The sequence below is a fragment of the Ostrinia furnacalis genome, unplaced genomic scaffold, assembly GCF_004193835.3.
Source record: "Ostrinia furnacalis isolate ACB-3 unplaced genomic scaffold, ASM419383v2 OfSCF0710, whole genome shotgun sequence".
NCBI lineage: Eukaryota > Metazoa > Arthropoda > Insecta > Lepidoptera > Crambidae > Ostrinia > Ostrinia furnacalis.
Genome location: NW_021130949.1, coordinates 3,237,340 through 3,254,116, shown reverse-complemented (window position 1 = coordinate 3,254,116; position 16,777 = coordinate 3,237,340). Strand labels below are relative to the sequence as shown.

General features: G+C 39.3%; 1 protein-coding gene across 3 annotated transcripts; it reads right to left on the bottom strand.

Annotated features, from left to right (window-relative positions):
• Window position 1: 1 nt before the first annotated feature.
• LOC114349834 (minichromosome maintenance 8 factor recombination-defective) lies at window positions 2–16,325 on the bottom strand. Of its 3 annotated transcripts, none has more exons than XM_028300402.1 (15): window positions 16,011–16,325; window positions 15,655–15,887; window positions 15,491–15,578; window positions 15,193–15,324; window positions 14,792–14,907; window positions 14,358–14,462; window positions 14,053–14,199; window positions 13,284–13,503; window positions 12,028–12,170; window positions 11,074–11,213; window positions 9,424–9,514; window positions 9,145–9,269; window positions 8,709–8,937; window positions 589–750; window positions 2–446 (listed from the first exon to the last, which is right to left on the bottom strand). In XM_028300402.1, the coding sequence occupies exons 1-15, from the start codon at window positions 16,228–16,230 to the stop codon at window positions 252–254; spliced, it is 2,346 nt and encodes a 781-aa protein (XP_028156203.1). In that variant the 5' UTR covers window positions 16,231–16,325; the 3' UTR covers window positions 2–251. The 3 variants fall into 3 exon arrangements, with proteins under 3 accessions (XP_028156203.1, XP_028156204.1, XP_028156206.1); XM_028300403.1 differs by lacking the exon at window positions 8,709–8,937 and adding an exon at window positions 985–1,213; XM_028300405.1 differs by lacking the exons at window positions 8,709–8,937; window positions 9,145–9,269; window positions 9,424–9,514; ... (8 more) ...; window positions 15,655–15,887; window positions 16,011–16,325 and adding exons at window positions 985–1,213; window positions 1,417–1,541; window positions 1,689–1,779; ... (8 more) ...; window positions 6,982–7,214; window positions 7,338–7,654.
• Between the last annotated feature and the right edge of the window lie 452 nt (window positions 16,326–16,777).

Here is a 16,777-nt window from a genome sequence, read left to right as displayed (position 1 = left end):
CTGCACAAAACTGTGATATAAATATACGCTTAAATTGTTGGTATGAATCAATCAACATAGTTATGTGCTATGTAGTGTGCTTTACGATCAAACTATGATGAGTGCAAATAAAGTGCCTTATTTGTTACTTATGGTATTTATTATATTTCATTTTCCTTGTGCATCATATGTATGATAAGGTGAGAAATGAGAACCACATGTTTGTAACTAAAATATTATTATATTCAACAAGTAAATAATCACATTAAATCTTATAAGCCTATAAGTTGGTATGTATTAGAACTCTTGAGGAGTAGATAGCAATGTGTGTGCATTGCCTCAATCAGCTCTCCTGCATCACCCGGTACACCGGCCGCCTTGTGGATTTGTATTAACTCTTGCCTTGTAAAAACATCTTTTCCTAGTTGATGAGCTCTTCTTGTGAGGACGTCCAAAAATTTCTTTAGCTGTGAAGAGAAAAACAACATTAGCTTCTCTCTTAAAAATAGGATGATTTGTGAGTTTTCAAAACTTTAAAATACTTGCTTAGATTTTCAATAGTAAAAAATTGCGTAGGTATTATGGTAGAAGAGGGATTAGTGAACTTACTTTACTTCTAGAGCTGACTCCTGAACCGTTGATGGATCTTGACAACTGAATATTCCCAAATTCGTCGCTAAATGTGTCCATCAAACTGTGTTTCATGAGACTTATGACGTCGTTCGCGTCTTTTACAGTAGCTTCTTCTCTTAGGTCTACTCTTGCACGCGCCTAAAAAGTGGTAAAAAAGTACTAAATATTTTGCCATTTTAAGTTGTGGTTTTAAATCATGAAGCAGTTTTCGAGTAAAATAAGTATGGAGACGTGCAATAGCGCTTTTAGGAGTAATCACAAAACGGGATTAAATTATTTTATAAATTTTTTCACTAGAGCCAAAAGCTTCAGTTGACGTTGTTTCTATAAAAGCAGTTTTAAAGATATTTTTTTTGTAAAGATTTAAGTTACCTGTGTAAGCCTAATGCAAGCTTCTAATTGCCTTGTAGTGATGGGCGTCCCATCTTGAGAACCACCTTGATGGTTGTGACGGAGTTCCAAGTAGAATTCTTGCAACGCATTTGCTGCTTCGGTACTCAGCTTCGGATGGACATACCTCCTGGCATAAGCTATGTACTTTCGAAGCAGAACTAATGGTAAAGTATCGATAACTTCACCAGGTTTCAGCCGTAATCGTGTGCTGCAAATTGAAATGGTAAGTGTTAAAATCGATTAGGAATTGTTAATTGGCGAACATTTGTTTGTAATTAAAAAATTGAAAATTGACTGCTTTTATTTAGTGACCTTCTAATTGGTAAAGCTTTCTGCATTATAAGCGAAGCGAAGTTGCGTTTAAACATTTTAGTTTTTATTAATTTATCAAATATTGTACATTTATTTTACCTTAGCGACGCATCACTGTCGTATTGGCTAGTATTTATGCTAACGTTTAGAGCCTTTGAAGAACTTTTTCTCTTTTGACCACTATGCAATGCTAAGACGTGTTCCGATAACATCGCGTCGATTTTCTGAAATCAAACACTTTATTGGTATTTAAATAATGTACAGGTTGAATGTATAAGAGCAGTTTTGTACACAATAAGATTGATATTATAGGCTTAATTTTTTTCATGGTCAAATTGCAAAATATGTTACGTTTATTCTTCCATACAAACCTCATCTGGTTGATCCAACAGGATGAAAACCAAGTCGAATCGGGACAGCAAAGCTGAGTTTATTTTCAAATTTTCTACCACAGTCTTTGCCCTGAAAATCATCAAAATATCATTGAATTCAATATTATACTTATTATGTAGTAATCATGAATTATTTATTACACACATAACAAACGTTTAAATGAATTCAGTAGGTACAGATTGAATAATTTATGGTTCTCTGTTATTTTTTTATCTCGAGGAAAAATATAACTATTATGGAAACCAATTAAACAAACAGACCATCATAACAACTGATTAAGCTTTCCTGTTCATTATTTACACTAAGGATGCAATTATTAATTAACTAGCTTTCCGCCCGCGGCTTCGCCCGTGTGGAATTTTGTCTGTCACAGAAAAACTTTATCGCGTGCGTCCCTGTTTCAAAAACCGGGATAAAAATTATCCTATGTCCTTTCCCGAGACTCTATGCCAAATTTCATCAAAATCGGTTCAGTGGTTTAGGCGTGAAAGAGAGACAGACAGACAGTTACTTTCGCATTTATAATATTAGTATAGATAATTCAGTATGTAAATATCATAGTGTTTTTGTGCATGCTTGCTTAACGCATTTATGCGTGAGTCTATGTGCGGTAAGAATTTGTACGCTCACTAAACCACACTTGCACAAGCCCATGCATGACTGTATCCATAATCATTATCCGGCTGCAGACCACACACCCTTGGTAATACTCCCGTACGTGTGGGTCACGGTGACTTGAAGCACGTGTGGGTCATGGGCGCGTTTGGGTCACGGTGACACTGGCCTATTTCACGTATTTTAACAGTCAAGATCTCGCTGTTCAAAAGTTGTCCCATTGAAAAACAGTTCTAAATCCGTATTCATAAGGGTCATTTTGATAGAAAGATTACTCGATTCCTATAGAGTATGCAATCCTTCGCAACTCAGCGATTTGTTGTCATTGAAGTTTTGTTACATCGCCCCATTGAAAAACAGTTCTAAGTCCGTATTCACAAGGGTCATTTTGATAAAACGATTACTTGATAGGATCGCAACTCAGTGTTTTATTGTCGTTGAAGTTTTGTTATGCTTGCTTAAGTGAAGCAGAAAATTGAATGCACAGGGTTAAATAGAGCTCTGTGATTGTTTTTTTTTTTTGAAGAGACGCGTGCTGGTAGCTTGAGGAGCTTTTCCAGCTTCACCGGGCAGAGTGGCGAGTACAGAAGGTACTCTAGCCGTTTGGCGATCGTCGGTCGTCGTCGACCGACGTTCGCGATCGGGCCGTATCGAGCGCATAAGGCGCCCGATCAGTGGCGAACCCAACTAGAGGGTTGCCCACCGCGGTGTTGGACCGAAGTCCAGCCTACGGCGGGCTCACTCTAGTGGGCCCGATCGAGGGGACTACGGACGCGGCCTGAGGACGCCACGGTAGGCTCGGACCTCGGCTCAGGCCGTCGCCGATTGGTTCGTGTGTCACCCTGTGTGTCCACGCGCACTGTGAGACCTCATAGTAATATTTGTGAATACGGGCGTAAGGCTAGGTGTCACGCACCTATTATAGCTGCCGTGGTGCGGGTTGGCGGCGGCGAGCACGGTGGCTCGCGCGGCGAGACTGCACACTACTCCGCCTTTGGCCACGCTCACGCGACGCTGCTCCATCGCTTCTAGTAGACTGCTGTGGTGGGCTGACATCTGTTGAGTACCACCAGAATAAATACAAATGAGTAGGTCATCTTCATAGAAACGCACCGAGCGCGGTTTGTATGTAAGCGCGCCAATACGTATGCGGCGCGCACGCACACACTGAAAAAATTTAACGTGGATCAGCGGGGAGTTGCGCCGAATTACAAACCGCGCTCGGTGCGTTTCTATGAAGGTGACCTACTCATTTGTATTTACTCTGGTACCACTACTTATTAGAAACTACTCTTAGTCTTAAAGTGACACATCTTTTTAGGAGTCACGAGATAACACTAAAAACAAAATACTGGAAAACACAAAATAAACAATAAAAACTGTGAACATCTGGATATGACCCGGAGGGAGATCAAAGAAAGTAACCTCACATGAAATCTGGACATAAGACTTAATAACTATCAGGAAATGACCATAGAATCAAATCTAGTTAGTCACAGTAAAAGAGGGCTTTCGGCATTTGAAAATAGTAAAAAAAAATTTCTCCAGCTGATTCATGACTAACGCCCGTATTCACAAACGATAGGTACTTGCTTAAGTGAAGCAGCAAATCGAACGCACAGCGTTGAATAGAGCTCTGTGATTGGTTCGTGTCACCCTGTGCGTCCACGCGCACTGTGAGACCTCATGGTAATTTTTGTGAATACGGGCGTAAATCTGAAGCAATCTAAAGACTGGTCCGTGAGCACGTAGAATCCCGTCCAATGAACCCAAGCTGCCCATCCTTGTCGCTCGCACGTAATTATGTTGCTGTCGCGCTCGTACACTCACTGCGGGCGCGCATCACACAGTCGCGACAGCAATATAATTACGCGCGAGCGATAAGGATGGGTAGCTTAGGGTCATTGGACGGGATTCTACGTGCTCACGGGTCCGTGCCGTGTTACTAAAGCCTGGTCAGGCTTTAGTACATTCCTCACCTTATCAAGCTCGTCCACGCAGCACACTCCCTGATCAGCTAGTACCAAGGCTCCCGCTTCAAGGGCGAAGTCTCCGCCCGCCTCGCGGCCTAAGGCCACTGTGAGCCCGCCAGCCGATGCTGACGCGCCGCAAACGTACACCCCTTGAAGAAATATTTTGTTTAGGGTCATCAGGTTTGATATCGCCAGCCCTTGATGAGTGTAATGTAGAGGACTTCAGCGTCCCATTTTCATATGAGTTAAGTACTACATCGTGCTAAGTTCTGATGCCACTTGTCATATGGAACCTAAAGCGACCGCTATTCACACTCTACTAGGAGTCTGGAGTAGCACTGATTTATCAATATAATCTTAGCTGATTACAGTCTAATGCTGGATGTAACCTACCCCAAAGTAATCTTTATTTCAGCCTAGATTGCTGTCCCTTGCTGGACTAAAGCCTTCAATAGAACAATCTTCCCCTTTTTTTATCGATCCTATACCACTTGAAGTTGTCGGCCTATCAACTGGAGTGCGACAACAGTGATTTGTAACAATGACGTCAGCACAGTTGTCACTTTAAAAAAATCAAGGTACCTCTAGGTGCCGCATGGGCCGCTGCCTGCAGCAACTGAGACTTTCCCAAACCCGGGTCTCCAACCACTAACACATGGGGGTTAGACCTCGTCCCGTTGTCAATTTCCGTGCCCCCTATCAGGCCCAGGATCAGACCAGCCTTCACTGCTTCGTGCCCGAATATAGTGGGGCATAAGGAGTGCACTAGCAATCTGAATACATCTTCTGACGCGTGGATTTCCTGAAAACAGAAGTATTTTGAGCTGACAAATGAAATTAGCTGTGCCCTTATAGTGCTACAGTTACGCCACTGTGCGCTTGCCACGCCTTTATTAGTTTTCATATAATTTATAGATGCGCAGTCGCAGCGTCACTAATACCGTGACAAACGAGACGTGCGTTGCACTTCTAGATATTGTATGAAAACTAGTAGTATAGCGCTTCCTCAAGCATCTAATTTGAAGGCGCCCCACCAATTTGAAAACAAAATGAATAAAGCCTCAACTTTCAATATGGAAAATAAAGAAGTCCTGTACATATTGTGCTTATTACCTGTATTGCATAGTAATCCTTCAGCGTGAAAGACAGTGTAGGGTTGCTGAGATTTCTCTGGCTGTGTATCGATACCGCCTCTATGTACAGCTGTAGAAGTCTCGCGGCTCTTTTGCCGTCTTCGCCGCCTTTACTCTCTCCGCGAACCTGGTGAATTATATCGAATTGAGACCTTATTGCATCAAATTAAAGTAGGTTTTTTAAAAGACCTAAAGGCAAGTATTGCCAGATTGTGGTCAAGTATTGCAAAGAAAAAATAATAACTTTTTTTTTATACTTTGTCTTGATTTTTAACTAGAATTTACCTGAACAATACCAGTGACTGACAAAACATCTCCAGGACACGCAGTGCCGACCAAATCGCCTTGCAATTCAATTTCAACACTTCTAGGAATGGTCCCAGAAATACCCTGAAATAATAATTATCTAATTCATTACTTTAACAAAGATAGTGCTACTGAATAGGTCTATTTGATCACCTAGGTGATCAAAGTGAACTTCTTATCCGCGGGTGATCAAAGGACACCAAAGTGTCGCCTGAAGTCCACCTTGATCACCTGGGTGATCAAATCCAGGTGATCAAAGTGGAATAGACCAGAATAATGTGGTCGAAACTGGATTGAAACTCAAACATAGATTTAAGAGAGCCATAGGCTTAAATTTTGGATGAATATTTTAAGCCTTACTTGTGATTGAATTTCTTGGATCTTAGCCACCTGCCAGTCAGTGGTATTTGTGAAGGGTGACGATTGTATGGGATCAAACCTAGATCCTCCACGGCAGCTTTGGCATACAGTAGGTGCTGGAAATAATAAAAATATTCAATACTTTAAGTGCTGTTTTATTCCTTATTTATTTTAGAAATTAAATACTTGTTTAGCCACAAATCACTATCCTTTCTTTCAATATTACAATAGGTACCCCCAAATTGGAAAATAAATAGCAATTTCTTTTCTTGTATAGAATTTTAAAGCACTGCCAAGTTATTTCTTTCTATTCAGCACAAAGATTACCTGACAGAAAATAGGTACCTTATGGCATTAAGTTCGCCTTATCTAAAGTTTTATCTGGCATTAAAGAATAAATAAATAAAATCTTTTACCTGTAAATACACCTTGTGGTTGAACCACAGCTTGGATGTTATGGCAACTGGAGCATTCAAAGGCCATGGAAGTGCATATTAGACCGACGCTGCCCACACGGATGACCGTACCTTTGATCGTTACTAATTTACCTATAACACGAAGAAAAAATAATTGGAACAAGACAAAACATTAATACAACTGGTGAATATTGAATGGATTTTCTCTTAGGTACACAATATCGGTTTTAGTATTATTTTTTAAGCATAATATCTAGAATAAGAAAAAAATTACGCCGAAATAACTGCATTCAAAACTTACCAAAATAATTAACTTTTAAGTTAGACAATGGAATAACCGGCTGGTGATTTAACACTCTAACTTTAATCTTGGATTCACATTTCAAACTCTGCAACAATGTGGAAATAAGTTAATAATATAACATAGAGCTTATTTGTTAAGTTTGAATTATTGTAAAACCAACACACCTGATGCAAACAATACTCTAACAATCTTAGTGTAACTTCTGGTTTTTCAAATAAATCCGTGCTAAATGTAGGCCAGTTGGAATTGAAATCAGCATCGTTAACAAGACTTTGTACATCTAATGGTACGCTCCGTGTTTGATCTATCTTCTCCAGATCAAATAAACTTCGGTTCTTTTCAATGAAAGTTTTAAAACAATTTATGTGTTCTGATAACTCTGGGTTCGGTGGATACTCTGAAAATAATCAACTAGGAGTAAGGATCAAGGTAACAGTAATCAGGTAAATTATGATATGTTATTTAAGTCGTAGTTAAGCAGTTAGAAATATCAACAAACAGCTATGTTGTTATTGATTACCTTCTGAAGGGAAATATAATCGCCACAAACTATTCTCATTGTTAGGTGATATGAAAATGGGCAGTTGGTTTGCAGGAGCACGCGAGGAGCTAGCAGCACTGGATATTTGAGCTGAAGATGACGAATTGTTCAGGCTTCTATTGTCAGCGCCGGCAGAACTGTTTGGCCTGTTCTGTCTGTACCAGTTGTTTCTATAACGACCTCTCCAGTTACGGCGCATTGTTAGGAGGCAATTATTCCAGCAGTTATGTATTTAATGGTAAAAAAGTAAATAAAACGTTTATTTTTTTCGCGGCAGAATTTTTGTTTTGACAGCATCAGTGCTTGTGTCAAAGTGACAGATAATCAGGAATACCAGCACAAATACATAATTTTCCCTACCATGTTTATAATAATTAAGTTTTGGACTGATTTTTTGTATTATAAAGAAAGGCAAGAAGAAATGATAATCATAAATTGAGTATTAAAGAAAGAAATGAACAAGTAACCACATTCACATTTTACACCTAGCCCTTATTATTAGACAGTAAATTAATTTTGTGACGAAAATTATTATAAATTATTTTAAAATATTTAAAAAATTAAAGCCAAAGTAAACATATTAAATCATGAAAACATTAAAATAACAAAAAACAAATAAGAGTTTTGACCAAAAACCAATCCTAGTTTGTTTTACCCTAGTAAGTGGCAAAAACTCATTAACTGGCAACCCTACAATTGTCTTTTTTTTTCTTAAATAATTTTACCGCTCGGAACTCAGGAAGTTTGCCACCTAGTGCTGTACCAATTCGATTAAGTATTGTTAAATCGATTTTATAAATCATTGCTGTCTATTTAATTACTGGAAGTTTTTTTATAGGAATAATACATTGAGATAGGTATAATACTATAATTAAAAGCGTAGTTTATATTGGTTGAGTGAGAGTTGATAAGTTCAACCTTATTCGTAATTCCAAATATTTTGGCGAAATATCCCAGTCCCGATTCTGAAAAAAGTTTGAAGTAATAAGTTTTACTCATTGGTTTGAAGTTTTTTTCGCGGGAAACAGTTTGCAATGCAGTTTGTTTGTTGTTAGCCAAGTTTGTATGTAAATAATAATCTATACATAGCTGGTGGTATAATAACTATTACTAAAACTAGTTGGTCGTTTTAACCATTTACTGTTTTGTAGTAAAACAACATGAAATAATCACAACAAAAAGTTTTTGAGTGGTTTGTTCTAAAATTAAAATCATTTAAATTTCATTGATTTTGTTTTGCTTCGGAGTGTCAAATCTTGACAATCGATCAATGACCTCCGTGAAAGCTGTTGCGTGTGGTTTGTTGAATTGAAAAAATTNTTAAAGATGTTTTTTTTGTATTTAAGTTACCTGTGTCAGCCTAATGCAAGCTTCTAGCTGCCTTGTAGTGATGGGCGTCCCATCTTGAGAACCACCTTGATGGTTATGACGGAGTTCCAAGTAGAATTCTTGCAACGCATTTGCTGCTTCGGTACTGAGCTTCGGATGGACATACCTCCTAGCATACGCTATGTACTTTCGAAGCAGAACTAATGGCAAGGTATCGATAACTTCACCAGGTTTCAGCCGTAATCGTGTACTGCAAATTGAAATGGTAAGTGTTAAAATCGATTAGGAATTGTTAATTGGCTGATTTGTGAACATTTGTTTGTTATAAGAAAATTGTGACTTAGGTATAGATTGGTTGCTTTTACTGGCCTTCAAATTAGTAAAGCTTGATCTGAAAATTGAAGGCTCTGAAGTTTTTATAAATATCACAGTGTGGCAAATAAAACTAGAATTTTACCTTAGCGACGCATCACTGTCGTATTGGCTTGTGTTTATGCTAACGTTTAGAGCCTTTGAAGAACTTTTTCTCTTTTGACCACTATGCAATGCTAAGACGTGTTCCGATAACATCGCGTCGATTTTCTGAAATCAAACACTTTATTGGTATTGAAATAATGTACAGGTTGAACGTATAAGAGCAGTTTTGTATACAATAAGATTGATATTATAGGCTTAATTTTTTTCATGGTCAAATTGCAAAATATGTTATGTATGACGTTTATTCTTCCATACAAACCTCATCTGGTTGATCCAACAGGATGAAAACCAAGTCGAATCGGGACAGCAAAGCAGAGTTTATTTTCAAATTTTCTACCACGGTCTTTGCCCTGAAAATCATCAAAACATCATTGAATTCCATATTATACTTATTATGTAGTATCATGAATTATACACCCAACAGAAGTATACATTAATTCAGTAGGTACCTACAGATTAAATAATTTATAGTTCCCTGTTATTTTTTATCTTAAGGAAAAATATAACTATTAATATGGAAAACAAACAGACCTTCATAACAACTGATAAAGCGTAATGATTTACATTATGGATGCAATAAATTAATAAATTATTGAGTATGTCAATATGCCTCGTAGTGTTTTTGTGCATGCATGCTTAACGCATCGCATTTATGCGTGAGTCTATGTGCGGTAAGAATTTGTATAGATGACCCACGCTGAACCACGGTGCTGAGCTGTTCCAACAAACTCAATGACAGGGGGGCGCTACCATCGTTCAATTATATGGTTTCCAACATGGCAAAAATCGAAACCAGCGATTCGGTATTGACGGTGGCGCCCCACTGTCAATGTCATGGATTCATTTTTTGGAACAGTTCAGTATTTTGGAACTATACGCTCGCTAAACCACACTTGCATAAGAACATGCATGACTGTATCCATCATCATTATCCGGCTGCAGACCACACACCCTTGGTAAAAAATAAGGGTCACGGTGACTTGAAGCACGTGTGGGTCATGGGCGCGTTTGGGTCACGGTGACCCTGTGGCTTAATTCATGTATTTTGACAGTCAAGATCTCGCTGTTCAAAAGTCGTCCCATTGAAAAACAGTTCTAATTCCGTATTCATAAGGGTCATTTTGATAGAAAGATTACTCGATTCCTATAGAGTATAGAGTATACAATCCTTCGCAACTCAGCGATTTGTTGTCATTGAAGTTTTGTTACATCGCCCCATTGAAAAACAGTTCTACATCCGTATTCACAAGGGTCATTTTGATAAAACGATTACTTGATAGGATCGCAACTCAGTGTTTTATTGTCGTTGAAGTTTTGTTACGTGAATAACGCTCATATTCCAAAACGATGCTTGCTTAAGTGAAGCAGAAAATTGAACGCACAGCGTTAAATAGAGCTCTGTGATTGGTTCGTGTGTCACCCTGTGCGTCCACGCGCACTGTGAGACCTCATAGTATTATTTGTGAATACGGGCTTAAGGCTACTGGTGTCACCATAGAATAATAATAAGTACTACGTACAGAAGTTTTACTTCGCGAAGGTATTTAAAAAAATGTATGCTCAATGTCATTAACAATATGGTGTAATTTAGCTTGTCTCAAGAGTCAAGCACCATTTTGTTGACAAACGTCAGTGATCGGTACTGCGCCGAAGCTATAGGGCCGACTTCGGTAAAATGATGTGACGTGAGGTGCCAAACTGCGGAAAATGGCGGAGGAAATACATGATTTAGCATGAATTATCAAGAATACGCGTTCGTGAGTCAATGCTCCCTCGTATGTGAGGCCTTGTCGAATAGTAATCCTGTAGGGGGCCATCGTGCGTGTTTTGTTTTCGGTGTAAACTCGCGGAGATGAACAGGCCTGGTAATATTTGTGAATACGGGCGTAAGGCTACTGGTGTCACGCACCTATTATAGCTGCCGTGGTGCGGGTTGGCGGCGGCGAGCACGGTGGCTCGCGCGGCGAGACTGCACACTACTCCGCCTTTGGCCACGCTCACGCGACGCTGCTCCATCGCTTCTAGTAGACTGCTGTGGTGGGCTGACATCTGTTGAGTACCACCAGAATAAATACAAATGAGTAGGTCATCTTCATAGAAACGCACCGAGCGCGGTTTGTATGTAAGCGCGCCAATACGTATGCGGCGCGCACGCACACACTGAAAAAATTTAACGTGGATCAGCGGGGAGTTGCGCCGAATTACAAACCGCGCTCGGTGCATTTCTATGAAGATAACTTACTCATTTGTATTTTCTCTGGTACCACTACTTATTAGAAACTACTCTTAGTCTTAAAGTGACACATCTTTTTAGGAGTCACGAGATAACACTAAAAACAAAATACTGGAAAACACAAAATAAACAATAAAAGCTGTGAACACCTGGATATGTCCCGGAGGGAGACCAAAGAAAGTAACCTCACATGAAATCTGGACATAAGAAAAAAAATTTTCTCTAGCTGATTCATGACTAACGCCCGTATTCACAAACGATACTTGCTTAAGTGAAGCAGCAAATCGAACGCACAGCGTTGAATAGAGCTCTGTGATTGGTTCGTGTGACACACTGTACATCCACGCGCACTGTGAGACCTCATAGTAATGTTTGTGAATACGGGCGTAAATCTGAAGCAATCTAAAGCCTGGTCCGTGAGCACGTAGAATCCCGTCCAATGAACCCAAGCTGCCCATCCTTGTCGCTCGCACGTAATTATGTTGCTGTCGCGCTCGTACACTCACTGCGGGCGCGCATCACACAGTCGCGACAGCAATATAATTACGCGCGAGCGATAAGGATGGGTAGCTAGGGGTCATTGGACGGGATTCTACGTGCTCACGGACCAGGCTTTAGTAAATTCCCCACCTTATCAAGCTCGTCCACGCAGCACACTCCCTGATCGGCTAGTACCAAGGCGCCTGCTTCGAGCGCGAAGTCTCCGCCCGCCTCGCGGCCTAAGGCCACTGTGAGCCCGCCGGCCGATGCTGAAGCGCCGCATACGTACACCCCTGAAGAAATATAAATGGCAATGCCAGATTTTGTATGGAAGGTGGCGTCTTTTCTTTTTCGCGCGGCCAATCTTTGTTTTTTTATTACAAAATAGTGTAATAAACCAAACTTACTATGACATGTATACCTCTAAACTCAGTCTGAACTGAGTTACGAGCGTTAGAAGTTTGATGATTTTACATACTAGATTTGCTTTTTGCGCGCAAGTTTTGTAAGAAATTGCAACAAAATATTGCGCTATTTTTTTATTGCGCTGATTCTACTCCACACTGATGTCTGGATCCTTTAATGGATGGTATTGTTTGTTTACACATACAATGTCACAATTTTGTTACAATTTCTTACAAAACTTGCGCGCAAAAAGCAAATCTATATGTAAATCATCAAACTTCTAATGCTCGTAACTCAGTTCAGACTGAGTTTAGAGGTATACATGTCATAGTATGTTTGGTTTATTACACTATTTTGTATCTAAAAAACATGGTTTGGTCGATGGCCGCGCGAAAAAAAAAGACGCCAATTTCCGGCAGTCTTTTGTTTAGGGTCATTAGGTATCTGCTAATAGCAGCGCCGCGCCAGCCTTTAATCAATATAGGGTTGACTTATTTGTAGAGGTCTTTCAGTGTCCCATTTTCATACAAGTTATTACATAGTGCGAAATTCTAATGCAACTTTCATCTATACTGACATAGTGATCTATCAACGCACAGCCCAAACCACTGGACGGATCGGGCTGAAATTTGGCATGCACTTAGATGTTATGACGTAGGCATCCGCTAAGAAAGGACTTTACGAAACTTTACCCCTAAGGGGGTAAAACGGGATCCACGCGTACGAAGTCGCGGGCGGCCGCTAGTCTATACTATTATAATATGTGTCATCACTATTCTCACTCTGCTAGAAGTCTGGACTAACACTGATTTATCATCAACACCATTTCAGCCCACAGCTGGGTGTAACCCCCAAAGTAGTTTGCTGTCCCATGCTGGACTAAAGCCTCCAAGAGAACAATTTCCCGCTTTTTCATCGAGCCTATACCACTTGCAGTTGTCAGCCTATCGACTGTGCATAGTGACGTCAGCACAATTGTCACTATAAAAAAATCAAAGTACCTCTAGGTGCCGCATGGGCCGCTGCTTGCAGCAACTGAGACTTCCCCAAACCCGGGTCTCCAACCACTAACACATGGGGGTTAGACCTCGTCCCGTTGTCAATTTCCGTGCCGCCTATCAGGCCCAGGATCAGACCAGCCTTCACTGCTTCGTGCCCGAATATAGTGGGGCATAGGGAATGCACTAGCAATCTGAATACATCTTCTGACGCGTGGATTTCCTGAAAACAGAAGTATTTTGAGCTGACAAATGAAATTATAGCTGTGCCCTTATAGCGCTACAGTTATGCCACTGTGGCGCGCTTGCCACGCCTTTATTAGTTTTTATATAATTTCTAGATGCGCAGTCGCAGCGCCACTACCGTTACAAACGACACGTGCGTTCACTTCTAGAAATTGTATGGAAACTAAAGCCTGGTCCGTGAGCACGTAGAATCCCGTCCAATGACCCCAAGCTACCCATCCTTATCGCTCGCGCGTAATTATATTGCTGTCGCGACTGTTCGACGCGCGCCCGCAGTGAGTGTGCGAGCGCGACAGCAACATAATTACGTGCGAGCGACAAGGATGGGCAGCTTGGGGTCATTGGACGGGATTCTACGTGCTCATGGACCAGGCTTTAGTAGTACTATAGTGTGTGTGCCACAGTGGCGCCACTGCAGCGCTTCCTCAAGCTTCTAATTTGAAGGGCCCTACCAATTTGAAAACTAAAACCTCAACTTTCAATATGGAAAATAGAGAAGTCCTGTGGTACATATTGAGCTTATTACCTGTATTGCATAGTAATCCTTCAGCGTGAAAGACAGTGTAGGATTGCTGAGATTCCTCTGGCTGTGTATCGATACTGCCTCTATGTACAGCTGTAGAAGTCTCGCGGCTCTTTTGCCGTCTTCGCCGCCTTTACTCTCTCCGCGAACCTGGTGAATTATTTCGAATTGAGACCTTATTGCATCAAATTAAAGTAGGTTTTTTAAAAGACCTAAAGGCAAGTATTGCCAGATTGTGGTCAAGTATTGCAAAGAAAAAATAATAACTTTTTTTTTATACTTTGTCTTGATTTTTAACTAGAATTTACCTGAACAATACCAGTGACTGACAAAACATCTCCAGGACACGCAGTGCCGACCAAATCGCCTTGCAATTCAATTTCGACACTTCTAGGAATGGTTCCAGAAATACCCTGAAAGAATAATTACCTAATTAATTATTTTAACAAAAATTGTGCTACAGAATAGGTCTATATATGATCACCTAGGTGGACTTCTTAACCGCGGGTGATCAAAGGACACCAAAGTGCCTGGAGTCCACCTTAATCACCTGGGTGATAAAATCCAGGTGATCAAAGTGGAATAGACCACAGCCACAGAATAATGTGATAGGCTCTCATCACCCTAATATGGAATTCAGCTAAACTGATTCAAGTCGAAACTGTATTGAAACTCAAGCATAGATTTAAGAGCCATAGGCTTCAATTTGTTTTAGAATTTGGATGAATATTTTAATCCTTACTTGTGATTGAATTTCTTGGATTTTAGCCACCTGCCAGTCAGTGGTGTTTGTGAAGGGTGAAGATTGTATGGGATCAAACCTAGATCCTCCACGGCAGCTTTGGCATACAGTAGGTGCTGGAAATAATAAAAATATTGAATACTTTAAGTACTGTTTTATTCTTTATTTATTTCAGAAATTAAATACTTATTTTAGCCACAAATCACTATCCTTTCTTTCAATATTACAATAGGTACCCCCAAATTGGAAAATAAATAGCATTTTTGTTTCTTGTATAGAATTTTAAAGCACTGCCAAGTTATTTCTTCTATTCAGCACAAAGGTTAGCTGACAGAGAATACTTTATGGCATTAAGTTTTGTGGCATTAGACTAAGTAAATAAATAAAATACTATCTTGTACCTGTAAAAACACCTTGTGGTTGCACCACAGCTTGGATGTTATGGCAATTGGAGCATTCAAAGGCCATGGAAGTGCATATTAGACCGACGCTGCCCACACGGATGACCGTACCTTTGATTGTTACTAATTTACCTATAACACGAAGAAAAAAATATTGGAAAAAGTCAAAACAATAATACAACTGGTACAATATTGAATGGATTTTCTCTTAGGTATACAATATTGCTAATTAGTAATCAGTGTAACTTTTTGGAGCAAAATAAAAATGGACAACAAAGTAACTGCTTTCAAAACTTACCAAAATAATTCACTTTTAAGTTATTCAGTGGAATAACCGGCTGGTGATTTAACACTCTAACTTTAATCTTGGATTCACATTTTAAGCTCTGTAACAATGTGAAAATAAGTTATTATTAAAATACAAAACTTAATTATTAAGTATGAATTGTAAAACCAACACACCTGATGCAAACAATACTCTAACAACCTTAGTGTAACTTCCGGTTTTTCAAATAAATCCGTGCTAAATGTAGGCCAGTTGGAATTGAAATCAGCATCGTTAACAAGACTTTGTACATCTAAAGGTACGCTCCGTGTTTGATCTATCTTCTCCAGATCAAATAAACTTCGGTTCTTTTCAATGAAAGTTTTAAAACATTTTATGTGTTCTGATAACTCTGGGTTCGGTGGATACTCTGAAAATAATCAACTAGGAGTAAGGATCAAAGCAACAGTAGTCAGTTAAATGAAGATATGCAATTTTAGTCGTAGTTATGCAGTTAGAAATATCAACAAACAGCTATGTTGTTATTGATTACCTTCTGAAGGGAAATATAATCGCCACAAACTATTCTCATTGTTAGGTGATATGAAAATGGGCAGCTGATTTGCAGGAGCACGCGAGGAGCTAGCAGCACTGGATATTTGAGCTGAAGATGACGAATTGTTCAGGCTTCTATTGTCAGCGCCGGCAGAACTGTTTGGCCTGTTCTGTCTGTACCAGTTGTTTCTATAACGACCTCTCCAGTTACGGCGCATAGTTAGGAGGCAATTATTCCAGCAGTTAAGTTTTTAATGGTAAAAGTAAATAAAAAGTTTATTTTTTTCGCGGCAGAATTTTTTGTTTTGACAGCATCTTGCATGTGTCAAATTGACAGATAATCAGGAATACCAGCACAAATATTATAATTTTCCCTAGCATGTTTATAATAATTAAGTTTTAGACTGATTTTTTTATAATATAAAGAAAGTCAGGAAGAAATGATAATCATAAATTGAGTATTAACAAGAAACCACATTCACATTTTACAAATAGCCCTTATTATTAGACAGTAAATTAATATTGTACCAAAAATTATTGTAAATTATTTGAAAAAAAAAAAAGAAAAAGTAAAGCCAAAGTAAACATTATCAAATCATGAAAACATTATAACAAAGAAAAATAAACAAGACTTTTCAAAAATCCATCCTAGTTTCTTTTACCCTAGTAAGTGGGAAAAACTCATTAACTGGCAACCTTACAACTGTCTTTTTTTTTCTTAAATAATTTTACAGCTCGTAACTCAGGAAGTTTGCCACCTAGTGA